Source organism: Equus przewalskii, chromosome 3 (assembly GCF_037783145.1).
Source record: "Equus przewalskii isolate Varuska chromosome 3, EquPr2, whole genome shotgun sequence".
NCBI lineage: Eukaryota > Metazoa > Chordata > Mammalia > Perissodactyla > Equidae > Equus > Equus przewalskii.
Genome location: NC_091833.1, coordinates 99,760,993 through 99,773,907, shown reverse-complemented (window position 1 = coordinate 99,773,907; position 12,915 = coordinate 99,760,993). Strand labels below are relative to the sequence as shown.

The following is a 12,915-nucleotide window of genomic DNA, read 5'->3' as shown; positions in this document are numbered from 1 at the left end:
TCTTATAACCTGAAAAATGTATAAACTGAAACCTTGAGCCAGGCCCTGGAAAACAAAATCAAACTTTCCTTACATTTTTTTCTTCAATGTGAGTTTTTCCTTTGATAACTAGTTGTTAAGTTATATTTCTACTTTGCCATTGGTTATAATTTACCGAGTTACCTCTTCTTACATGGAACTACAAAAGCAATTTATAGATTTTAAACTCTGGTATTTATTAGTTAAATTTTCAATAAACTTCATATTACTCAACCAAGAGAACAGTGACGATAGAATGCAAAGAGAACAGTAATTTAGGCCTCTTAGCACTGGCTTTCCGTGAAACCTGGACTGATTTGAAAATCTTTTTATGCTGAACTCACTGGTTTATACTTTGACCTTTAAAAAACATCTTTAGAGATTTTTGAATTTTGTAAAGAATCAAAAAGAATAAAAATAAAGCCAGTGCAGTTAACAAAAATCCTTCCAAACCGTTGAGATATTCTCTTTACCACGTCAATTCATTTCTTTTAGGATGCTTAAATTTTCTCAAAAATAATTTTGATAGAAAACTTTTACACCCACTTCTCCCCACTCCCTGTTGATGATCTAAAGGAAAAACAAAGGGATTAGTCTAAATATCAGGCTTCAATGATAGAGGTTCTGAATACCTGTAGTTGTGCATTCATAGTCAAAGCTGGTCACATCATTTAGCTTCTTTTCCTGATATTCTGGTGGACCAATACAGAGCACATCAGAAACGGTGGAATTTGTCATCTTCAACCACAGATACAACCACTTGGCTTTGCAGTCACATTCAAATTTATTGCCCCTTAAATCTCTAAAAAACAAAACAAAACACAAACACACACACACAGAGAAATAGACATATCTGAAACGTTTGGGCAGGAACATGAAACTCCAGAATTATTAACATCCTGATATATTTAATCCCCCCCCCAATGGAATTTTAAAAATTTTTTGTATTTAATGCATCCTATTTCTTGCACTTATCACTGACTTTATTTAAAGCTCCTCAGTGCCCATAATTTTAACCACACGGCCTACAGAAAGCTCTCAGAGCCAACATATCACATTTCCCCAAACCCTCTTGAAACTGTCACCATGCCATGCTGGAAACGGGCGAGGGATGACAGAAAAATACCACCGACACAGGTTCTCACAAACAAAACAGGACATTACAGGAAGACGGTTTTCACAGACACAATTGAAGCTTTAAGATATTGTTAAACTTTGTCCAGTGAGAAGTGACAAACGCTGGGAGATAAAGCAGATAGATACACTATGTCGGGGAAAGAGCTAGCCAGTGCTACTAAGTATCTTGTTAAACGGCAAAATCCAACACAATACAAACTGCACCCTGTTTCCCAGCAGGCAGTACTTTGTCATAGATTTTCAGCTACAACATAAAAGGAATGCAGTAAAGGGAGAGAGGGATTTAAAGACATAATTAACTGGGACACAATGACAAACACACACAAACTTAATTTTCATTACTTACAGTTCAATCAGGGAGTCCAAATCACTGAAGACGTCCCGGGGGAGGGCTTTGATGTGGTTATTGGCCAAAGAACTAGAACAAGAAAGTCACATTTTTAATGTGGTTATTATCTTCATGCCCTGTCACACTGAAGTCCCTTAAATAAAGCCGATGGTTTAAAACAGAGCTCTAAACCGCTTCGGCACAACATGGTTCAAGGTCTGGCTTTGGTCTTCGACGCTGAGATAAAGAAATGAGTTTACTTACACAAAGATAACATTATAGATGCTGGAGTACAATGTAAGTTTGTTTTGCTTTGTTTTCAAAACAAGCATCTATTAAGCTCTTTATATACATTTGTTAAACCTCAGATGACATCGCATGTTTCTCCGAATAAAAGCTAAAGTCCCTGGGATGTCACGCAAGACCCTCCATAGTCTAGGGTTACCTCCATTCCCGCTTACCTGCGGGACCACGTCTCAACTACTCAGATCACCCAGACTGGCCTCTTCACTATTCCTCAAACAAGCTAAGCATGTTCCCACCTCAAGGCCTCTGAATGTGTCCTTAATCTGCCCAGAATGCTCTTCTCCCAAGATGCCCACACAGCTCACTCCATCACCTCCTGCAGGTCTGTCCCCAACTATCACCACCTTCGCTGACCTCTACACATCTCCCTTCCCTGCTCTGCTGATCGCATTGCATGACCATCACTTGGCATACTATATATTTCAATTACCTATTTGTTTATTCACTGTGTATTCTCCCTATATATAAACAACATGAGGACAGAAATTGTGGTCTATCCACATCTGTATCCCCGGCTCCTAGCACAGTCCCTGGCATATAGTAGGGACTCAGTAAATCTTTGTTGAATGAATGAATTATGCACTAAAATGACAATGATAAAAAAAAAAGATGCATAGTCTTATCCCAAGAAGTTCTCTAATGGTCCATCCAAGTGAATTCTATTACTTTTGACTCTAAGAAAGGACTCCATAAATACTCTTTTACATGAAGCCCCTCGGCTCTAACCCTAACCATACTATAAAATCTCAATGAACCACAATGTTTAGAGAAGACTGACTGTGATCAATTTTATTTTCTCATTAATGAAGGTTGACCACAAACCATTTTGCATTTTTGCTTTTAGTGTTGAAGCTCTTTCTAAAATATCCTAGTCCATTCCCCATCTCCAGGAAGTAGACTCCTGGATGAACACCATAGCCTCTTTCTCCAACGATTCAGGATTATGCAGTACCCTATCATCATCCTGCTGAAGATGAATGTCCATGGTGCTGGACTGTTGATGTGGAAGATGCTGGGAGCTGAAATGAAGTACATCAAGCCTGTGACTTCCCCCAGGCATCATGCTCTAATGTGAGTCAGCCAAGAAACTGATGCCTACTTTCGTTTTCTTTTATACTCACATGAGAACAAATAGCAAAACATATAAATGATAAACATGTAGGCAATTCAGCACCAACATCTTTAAAAATACATATGAAATTAGTCTTTTGTAGTATCACAATGACCCATCCCAGAAAGAAGAATTTAAAAAATGGGTATTCCTCCTTAGACACAGCTAGAGTAGAGCGCTTTGAGCCTGTGCTTAATCCAAACATTCTTGCTTCAAGATACCAAGAGAATATGGGGAGACCTATAGTTTCTGAATTACACCCCTTCCCATCTAGGCAACCACAAATGGATTACAATACAATTTCATGTACTACTTTAGTTTTCTTTACTAAATGATTTATTGGTACATTTTAAAAGATGTTGGAAAATAGGCTGAATATGTATTCAGACTGAACATACTCTAGAAGTAGCTTTTTGAAATTATAAAAGGAGATGTTTGTTTTGACTTTTTTCCGGTTGATGGTCATTTTTTCTAGAAAGTACAAAATTTCTTAGCTAATCAAAGGTTAATTATTTAGCTAAAAATTTTTAGCTAGTTGAAATGTATTGTTATTGAAGTGATAAGAATATAGGGATTGGTTAAGGCAGCCCGCAGAATGCTCAGGAGCCATTCCAAGCATTCAACTGAGATCTCAGGGAGCCAGATCGTTTAGTTGAACTCTCCACTCGACTCACACTCAGTGCATAACGTCTCACTTTCCACTTCATTTTGTCTACAAATTCATGGCACTTCCTTCATTTCTAAAACTACTTAACAGCAACCTGTCCCTTGGGCTTTACGAGACCGCTGGAAAACAAATGTTCCTAGATTTTAGTTACAGATTGGCACTGCTCCTTCAATGCTATGAAACCTGATCTCTGTTTCTAGACTTACGAATGTGAGTCTGTAGGTGTTGGAAAAGTTCATAAAAGATAAAAATCAGATACTTAAACAAATGCCAGATAGCAACTTCCTTGAATACAGGAGTGAACTTTAGAAAACTGATGTGCTCTCTTGGCTTAGAAGTTTACAAAAAAGTGAGGGGAAGTCGGAGGACTGGTTCATTCTTTAAACAATGTATTAAATGCTTTAATGACTACATACATCTCCAGCCTAGAAGAGTCAACTTTTAAAAGTCACCTGACTTGTCCAGAAGTAGAGGACATACGGAAAATCCAGCTCAGTAAGGAACCCATCAGTCAATCAGCAGATCAGAACGTCCTGACTTAGCCCTGTGCTAGATGCTGGGGGCAGAGCAGGGCTAAGGAAGATCCACATGGGCCCTGCTCACAGGGAGCTTTCAACCAAGCTGAGGAGATAAAACTAACATCCATAAAATAGCACCACCAGTACCGCCAGTGTCTACAGTCAAGTGTTGGGTATGTGGAGCCAACAGGGAAGGCTACAGGAAGGGTGGAGGGGAGGTCAAGAATGGCTCCATGGGGGAGAAAGAACTTAACCTGGACTTTGAAGGAAAAGTAGACTCTAGGAGATCGTGGGCAGAAGGAACAGCATCCTGGGTAAGGGAAAGGACATGAGGAAAAGCCTGGTTATGGGACGAGTTGGGTTTGCGTGGGGGCTCACTGAGAGAGCAGTGTTCTGAGGACATTCAGGGAAATGCGGCTGGAGAGCTGGAGAGAGGGGGCCCTGTAGGCTTGAGTGTAGGATGCTAATACACGCTGGGACAGGCCTAGCTCTTCTCTAACGCATCGGATGCTCTCTGGACCCAAACAGAGGACTCCTTTGTTCCCTCTGTTCGTGCTCTCTGCCTGTCACACAGAAAAGGAGGTGCCTCTTACACATATGCACACACAATATAAACATATGGTTGTGCATGCAAATGCACAAACACGTACACACAAACAGTTACGTATCCACATGTATAGAAGTCCATACACCCATGGGCACACATATACAAAGGTATGCAAATATACATGTACAACAACTGCACATTCACACCTGTTTTCAGACCAGGGACCCACAGCCAACTGGTCAAATGAAAGTTAATATCTGTGCTAATTCAACCAGTTACCAGCTTTGCTTTAAGTTCATAATCTGCCCGGAAACAAAGCCCCTCATTCCTGACTTCTGGGAACCAGATTTATCTGGCCACAGCTGTTCCTCTCCAGACACCCACAGCTGTCTCCTCAGCAGACCCTGTCTGGCCACCCAAACTGCCAAGGCTACTCAGCAGTCCATGGAGACATTTGAGAGTTCTTAACGAGTGGAGGGAGGGAATGATGCTGTTGTTGATGAGATGATGATGTTAACAAGGCCAACCATATCCTGAGCATTTACCACGGGTAATGGATCAGATGCCTGGCAAGCAGGCATTAACCCACTACGTGCAGCAATCCTGTGAGGTCAGTACAATCACCCCCATTTTAAGGATGAGGAAACCAAGACTCGAAAAGGCTTAGCAATATTAATAAATGAAGGCCTTGAGATCTGAACCCAAGTCTATGTGACCCCAAGCCCATTGTTTCAGCCTCTACGGGAATGTGGGGATTTGGCATCTAAGCTGAATTTGAAAAAAAATCAAGACTTTTAGAGGAAAAAAAGAAAACCTGGAGCAATAATGCCAATGAGAGTCTCATGCTCTCCAGGACTGACTGTGCTGATCTAGATGTCTGGACCTCCCACTCTGTTCCCTCATCTCTTCGCTCTATAAGCATTAACTCAGGCAGAGCTTCTGCCTGGTAGGATTCCAGAATCAAGCGCTTGCTGAGCCTGTTGACAGACACCTTTGCCTATATCAGGGAATAATGTGAATGATTACCTCTTTAGATGCTGTATTAGTCAGGGTCACACACGCTAAAGGTACTACCCCTCTGCCCAACATCCCCACTCAAAGCCCTCCAATTTTCCCAATTTTCTTTTTACCACAGACAAGCTGACTATGGACACGAGACATGTTATCATACTTAAACACAAAATATCTATCATGCAAGTGGGATCTGGTTCCTGGCTAATAAATTGCTCCTACCAAGACAATGACTGTTTTTACATTTTCATAAACACAGCCACTATTTTTTCCAGTTTTCTAAATTTGCTAAGTGTGTGTACTTGCTTCATTCTGATATGCCAATTCAAATCAATTTGTTTAATTTTTTTCTCCAGAAAGCTATTAAAGAACACAGAGAGCTTAGCTTAAGCTGCAGATTAATCCAACATAAAAGAAAAAGCTATTTGCATTCAAATTAGAGGAACCACAAAAATGTCTCTATTCCACCTCGTCCTAATTTTGATCCTGCATTTACCATTCTTCAATGAGTCACTGATGCCTCAGTTCCCAAATCGGTACAATGGGGACTCACAGATTATTATTAAAGATAAAGAAGAGAAGGGTCAGTAAGCACCCAGCACTGTGCCTGGCACACAGTAGTTGTATGATATCTGTTAGCTTCCTTCCCACCTCCTCCATCACTGGACACAGGCCCCTCATGGCTCAGGGTGCTCCTTAATTCACATGCAGTCATGGGGTCCATAACGGCAATTCAGGAGGATGGAAAGATAATAAAGCCAAGCGTGTGAGTAATTACAACAGGCAAGTGTCTGATCGACAATATGGAAACCTCCTGGGGAACCTGGAAATCAGCTTCCTTCAGAGAATGTTACAATATGGAGGAAACAGACAGAAAGAGACAGGCATCAGGAAGTGAATCTTACTCTGCCCATTAAAGAACTTACAACACTTTTCTTAGGACTTACAGGTGAGTCAGGTCACGGAGGCCACGAAAGGCATTTCTTGAAATGGTTTCTATTTTGTTCCCTTCAATGAACCTAAGGAGAACAGCAGTATGATTAAACTGAATTTTCTCTGCTTAATCTCTCTAAAAAGTGACATTGGTATGCTTTCAGAATAAAATCTAAAAGCACTCATGAAGTTTAAAAATTCATCTCTGAAGACTAGGTCAGCCACACCAGATTCCAAGTGGGAGCAGGGTATGTGTGCAAGAACGTATGCACACAAGGGTGTGTTCTGTATTCCTTCCAGAAGCAGCACAGAAGTCTTCAAATTCAGAGTCGGCAACACGGGCAAAAACAGCTTGGGGAAAAAACAAAGAAGAAGAAAGCCCTACACAAAGGCAAGAAGTTCTGCGAAACTGGAATGCTTCCAGACATTCTCCCGACTCAACCCTTCTTACATTTCACAGCGCCTGGCTATTAATACTTTTGTTAATACGGTTGTCCCTTGAGGGGAGCCCATTGTTTTATGTCTCCATATTAAAGCTTTTGCTGAGGGAGAGTTCCATTAAGCTTGGCTTCTGGCAAACTTGAGTTCATCGTGTCCTGCAGTCTAATCTCTGAGCAAATGGGTGACAGAGCAAGGAGATTCTCAAGATCCCTAGGCCACTAGGGAATTGGAGGTACAAGGAAGGTATGTATGGCCCAAACTTCTTTCTCTGTGCTAAGACGTCTTAGGGCTTGCACACAGGACCTTGCAATAATACCTGTGGCCGTGCTTTAAAGTCTTCGTGGAAAAGTATGAAGCGAATGCACTGTTACTACTCCTGAGGGCCAGAGAGAACTAAACTTTAGTTTACGGCATCACATTACATGAAATGTAAGAGGGTCTTTGATGAGACGGTCCAAGGGTGAGGCTTTGCAACATGATGCCATTAGTGAGCAAAATAGTTCTTCACTCTTGTACTGATTACTTTCTGATGTCTGCTTTTTTTAAAAAATCAGGGGTCTTTTCCATAATAGACTTCAGGATAAACTGAAGCGAACTTCCTCCTCCATAACCTTGACAGTAAGATGAAGGGCTCATAAGAGAAAACTGATAGCTTTGCATTTGCTGCCTCCCTCGGCCGCTCATGTGCTTTGGCAGAACCTAGTTAGACCCAGTACTTCAGTAGGACTGCACTTTCCATACTAGGCATGCCGTCAGAGTACTGTGAGAGCAACATATTATGTGTCCTCTGGAGGAAGGTGTTCCCCAGAGACGTCTTTCCTGAGGACATAAAATCAGCAGTTTTCCTAGACCCAGGATGTGTTCAGAATTCAAACATCTACCTGTGAACCTCAGATAAGAAAGCAGAGACGAGGCTTTAAAAACCCCTCCGAATGCTAAGTAGGGAAAGCCCATCTGATAGCAGGATTAGTATTATTACAAAGTTAGAAGACAAGGATGAAAGAATTTAAGGGAAAAAAAGACATGAAAGGGGGAAAAGGCAAATCAGGAAAAGAAATCAGAACAAGGGCAAGCTCATTGCTAGGTAAAAAAACTGCACATCTAAAAAGGGAAAAATAACCTTTTTTTTTTTAAAGGAGAAAAAATAAAATCAGACGCTCATCAAGCGCTCACAGGAGATACTGCGAACAGGATATAGAACAGCTGAATTAAAAACATGAAGTTGTATCCCCAAATAGGGAGACTTTATTTAAAAATAAGTAACCCTCAGAATCCTTCAGCTTTATTTCTGGCTGATCAGCAAATCCATGCCTAGTTATGAGAGGTAAAAATATCCAATGCAATTTCCAATTGTGCTTACTACATGACAAATTAAATGTCAGCAGAGAATGAATGAATATCTTTCCTTCTTTGTCTCCTTTCCCTGTCTTTGTCTCCAGCCTCCTCCTGTCCCAGCATGTTTATACACAAGTGAACTATAAAAGGTCAGCACTGAAAAGAGAATGGGGTTTTCTCCATTTTCTCCACCCCTAAGCTCTCGAAGAGATGGTGTTCCAGCTTGGAAAGCAATACAGGAATTCTACTGAGATGCCAAATGCTAGGCAGATGGACAAAGCAGAGAACTTACAGGTATTCAAGATGAAAAAGTCCAGCAAACGCATCATCCCGGATGACTGTAAATGAGTTAGAATTCAGCAACCTGAAAATAAAGGATAGATTTCAAGGCAGAGATATAAAACCTGAGTCAGATAATGAAGCCCTTTCTGTTTCTTTTGGAATGTTCTGGTCCACGGGCAAACACAGGCTCTTCTCAGCCTAAGACTGGTCCATTAGAGGCACAACCCAACTCACAGATGCTCACGGATGATGGTAAGCGGATTCCTTTGGCTAGATTTTCTGGTCACCTCCATTACTCCACATTTCTCGCCTGCGGGTCTCAGTAAATATGACCTGATAACTGCTATTTCAAAACATTCTAAAGCTCAGCACAACTAAACAGCCAGGGAATGCTTTATGATACACAGCTATCACTAAAAGAGAGATCTAGAAGAATCTAATCCAACTCTACTTTTAGAAAAATTTGAGCCCAGAGAAGTTAAGTGACTTGACCAAAGTCATACAGCTGAGACCCCCCCCCCCAAAAAAAATCCTTTCTACTATATTATACATTTCTATAAGAAATAATAAAAAAAGCTTAGGAAATCTTCAGAAGACTCTTGATCAGCACATTGTTTTCTATGAGTCACCACTTAAGTTTGTTTGGTAAAAGTTTACATAGTCTGTATAGTTACCACTTAAGTCTATTTGGTGAAACATCTAAAATTGTATTTCCACCATACAGAAAGAATATTTTAATAGAGCTACAATTTCTAATAAATGATAGTTTTTTAAATGTTAAGTATAATGGTATAAGGAGGTACATAACATTTCAAGAACGAAAATATCAACATGAAGTTTATTTAGGATTCCATTCTCCATATTCTTCTGCAGTCTGTTGTTTTAATTTTGATCTCATCTCAAATTCAAGAAACCAATACAAATAAAGAGAATGAGCTACGTACTCATGTCTGTGCCTGTCACTGACTTGCTTTTAAAAACTGCTTTTTGGACATTTCTTCTCAGCAGCAAACAGGAACTGACCTGGGCCACCAGCACGATGCGAGCAGTCGCCAGGAGTGGCAGGATGCAGAGCAGTTACGAGTGTGGGTGAGAATTCTGGCTGTGCTTTGGGGCAAGTTACTTAACTTCCCTGAGCCTCAGGCTTCTCATCTGTTAAATGGGGAAATAAAAATACCCTCCTCGTAGGGGTGATAGGATGACTAAACAAAATTTTGCATATAAATGTATATGCTGCCCCACGGTTTACGTGCTCAGTCAACTAGAAATACTTCTATTTTCAGAGTAACATGAAGAGTTTAAAATGTAGGTTTTCTTTTAAAGGGAGGTGTTGGGGAAACAGTTCATTTAGGAGAAATTCAGGTCGTAATTCAATGTAATCATGTCCCCAGTTGCCGGATAAGGGCGTTGGGATCTACAATAAAGTCCTTGAGGAAAATGTGCCAAAAGAAGGACAGGACACCAAGCGAACAGCCTTGGGACTCGGCTCCGTGGGGACACCACAGGGCAAGTTCACTCTAAGAGCAGCCAGGGTTACCTCGGGCATTTTAGGAAGGACTGACACCAAAGAGGCAGGGACTGCTCCCCCCGGGACCGCACCTCCGGATCCCCATTTTCAGAGAGCACGTCCCATACTTACAGCAGCTGCAAAGAAGGCAGATGGGAAAACATTCGGTCCTTGATTTCCGAAAACGTGCCATTTACCAGGCTCCTGTAGACAAAAGAGGAACACAACGGGGCCTAGGTTGCTTCTAGAAGTGCCAGGCAGGGTGGGCAACCGGTCTCATCCTCCACCTGTATTTCAGCTCCTCCTCACGAACGAGGCTTAAAACAGTTGGCCAGGAGCTTCTCAGGGGTAGCAAGGAGAAGGGTCGAGCCGTTATCCAATGAACTGGATCAATACGAAAACTAGTCTGGCTAACAGAAACCTTTGCCATCAGTCCAGCTCCTTCCACAGACGTTCTCTCAGCCAGTTTGAATCAATCCCCTCGCCTCCTTTACTTAACTACACGAGGCCGTGGCTGAAAAGGGGTAATTGCTTCACCTCTGCCCATGATTCCGTTTGTGGAGACACAGCCCTAATGTGGGCCCACAGAACGCCAGGATAGGATTAACCACTCCCCTTGGGAGCACATCTCTGAAAGACACTCACAGCACTTCCGATTAAATGCACCGTGAAAGCCTTGGGGAAAAACTCAGAGACACCTGAACTTGAATGTGTGGTGGGAGGCAATGCCATCTGCCAGATAGAACGGTCAATGAGAGGGCAAGAAGCTTGACTGTTTTTCCCACCAGGTTCCCTGTCCTTTCTGGCCACAGCAGGATCTCAATATATTATTTCAGAATTATTTCAGCTAACATGCAGATCAATCCAGTAGCTGCTGGTCTAAAGGCTTTAACAAGGGGAATTCTAATTTCTGGAATCCTTCATGTCACCCGACTTCGAGATATTAGGAATCCAAAGGCCCCCTTTCCTGCCAGCCAGACCCTCCTGACTTTCTATAAGCGCCAACGGGAAGCCCTCTACTCCTGGGGCCAGGCCTGTGTGCGGCGTCTGGGGTGCGAGGCAGGGCAGTGTGGCACAAGAGGAAGTGCCCTGGGCACAAGCAACTTCACTGCCGGGGTTCTCTGCCTCTGTAACCGAGCGGGCATCACCCCAGCACCTTGGCCTGGAACAAGGGAGTCATTTCAGCAGGAAGCGTTTCCCAGCCGTAAAGCTGTAGCCCAAGAGCCCCTTCCACAGCCGTGACAGAGCTGGTCATGTGGCTTGAGTGGCTGTGTGAGGGCAGGATGAAAGCACCTCTTAGCAGGTGGATAAACACCGTGGAGCTCTTTCCTGTCCCTATGTCCAGCGGGCAGAAAAAGCAGCCAACACAAAGTGTGGTGGGGAGGGGGACAAGAAGCCCTTGTGAACCCAGGGCAAGAAGTCAGGCTGATGGCCAGCGCTTGGCCACTGGGCGGAGAGTCCCACATGCCCCGGGCTCTGCCGAGTCCTCTGTGCGCCCCTCTTCCAGGCTACATGGGGCGGACCCCCACTTCCAGAGGCTGCATGCCTTTACCCAGGTTCTTCACAAGCTGCAGCGTGGAGAGGTCGGCGGAGGCCCGGGCGTAAACCACCTCCCCAGACCTGAGGTGGGACAGTAAGGCCTCACCCCTTCGCAGCCGCACTCACTCCAGTCACGCTCCCCGCTTCTACGCGCCCCTACGCTATCAGCTCTACCCCTCAAAGCACACATTCTCTCAAACTTTAATGCATCCTAGAATCACCTGGGGACGCCAAATACAGACTCTAAGTCTCCACTCCAGAACCTTGCTTCATTCGGCGCGGGCCCCAGAATCTGCATTGGCACTAGCTCTCCAGGTCACTCTGATGCAGGTGGCCCGCGGGCCATACTTTGAGAAACACTGCCACAGCGACTTGTCAGGGTTCCCAGACTCTGGGTCTCGGGTTCCCTCCATCCTCCCCAGGGCCCGAGCCTCCACCCACGTCCCATAGCAAGCCCCCACCCAAACGCAAAGAATGGGGCTGGGGAGCCGGGTCCGGGTCGTGCTGTCCCAGCGCCAGAGGCAACTCCCCGGGCGGCGGCGGCGGCGGCGGGCGCAGGGTGGGGCGGGGACCGGGGGATCCCACTCACTCACAGGGAGCTGATGTCGCCCGGCACGATCCTGGGCACCCAGGAGGAGCCCACGCAGATGATGGACTCCTTGGTACAGCTGCAAGTGGCGGGGCAGCGCGCCAGCCGCCTCACCTGCGCGCTCGGCGGGATGAGGCACGCGGCGCTCAGCAGCAGCAGCAGCAGTCCCAGCGCCCCGCCGCCGCCGCCGCCCCTCCGCAGCGCCATGCCGGGTCCCCGGGTCCCCGGGCCCCGCGCGCTCGGACCCTGCGCCGCTGCGGCCGCGGGCGCCGCTCGCTGCTCCGCCGCCGCCGCCGCTGCTGGCGAGGACGAGGGCGCCGCGGGTGTGGGAGGCCGAGCCGCAGCCGAGCAGCATGCTGGCCGCCACCCCCACTCGGCGCCCCCCCACCCGCGCCCGGGCTGCTGGGCGGCCGCCGCCGCTGCGCCCGCCGCTCTCGCGCCCGCCTGACATCAGCACCCGCGCCCGCAGCCCGCTCTGGCCAATGGAGACGGCGGGGCGGCCGCCCGCCCTCGGGGAGGGGGCCGCGCCCCTGCCGGCCTGCGGGGCCTCGGGGCCCGCCCGGCCGCCGCCCCCTCCCCGACCCTGCCGGAGCCTCCCCGGGAGCAGCGGCGAGAGGCAAAAGTTGGGGGACCTTGGGGGAGGGGC

At 45.4% G+C, this 12,915-nt stretch overlaps 1 protein-coding gene and 1 long non-coding RNA gene across 4 annotated transcripts in view; one reads left to right on the top strand and one right to left on the bottom strand.

Annotated features, from left to right (window-relative positions):
• The window catches only part of LGI2 (leucine rich repeat LGI family member 2), a 31,328-nt gene extending 18,628 nt beyond the window's left edge, over positions 1 to 12,700 (bottom strand). Inside the window, exons 1-6 of one of the 3 annotated variants that reach the window (XR_011538249.1) lie at positions 12,274 to 12,609; positions 10,274 to 10,345; positions 8,645 to 8,716; positions 6,591 to 6,662; positions 1,502 to 1,573; positions 651 to 820 (exon numbers count right to left, since the gene is read on the bottom strand). Coding sequence is in view for 2 of the 3 variants with exons in the window: in XM_070613053.1 (XP_070469154.1) it covers positions 651 to 820; positions 1,502 to 1,573; positions 6,591 to 6,662; positions 8,645 to 8,716; positions 10,274 to 10,345; positions 12,274 to 12,476 (661 nt within the window). In the remaining variant the exon portion in view is untranslated. Of the gene's footprint in view, positions 1 to 650; positions 821 to 1,501; positions 1,574 to 6,590; positions 6,663 to 8,644; positions 8,717 to 10,273; positions 10,346 to 10,428; positions 10,707 to 12,273 lie in introns of those variants that run through there. The other 2 variants (XM_070613053.1, XM_070613052.1) reach the window with 2 other exon arrangements.
• Positions 6,884 to 9,863, top strand: LOC139082346 (uncharacterized). The gene is made up of 3 exons (XR_011538250.1): positions 6,884 to 7,260; positions 8,457 to 8,886; positions 9,640 to 9,863. It is a non-coding gene; the product is annotated as an uncharacterized lncRNA (long non-coding RNA).
• Positions 12,701 to 12,915: the final 215 nt, after the last annotated feature.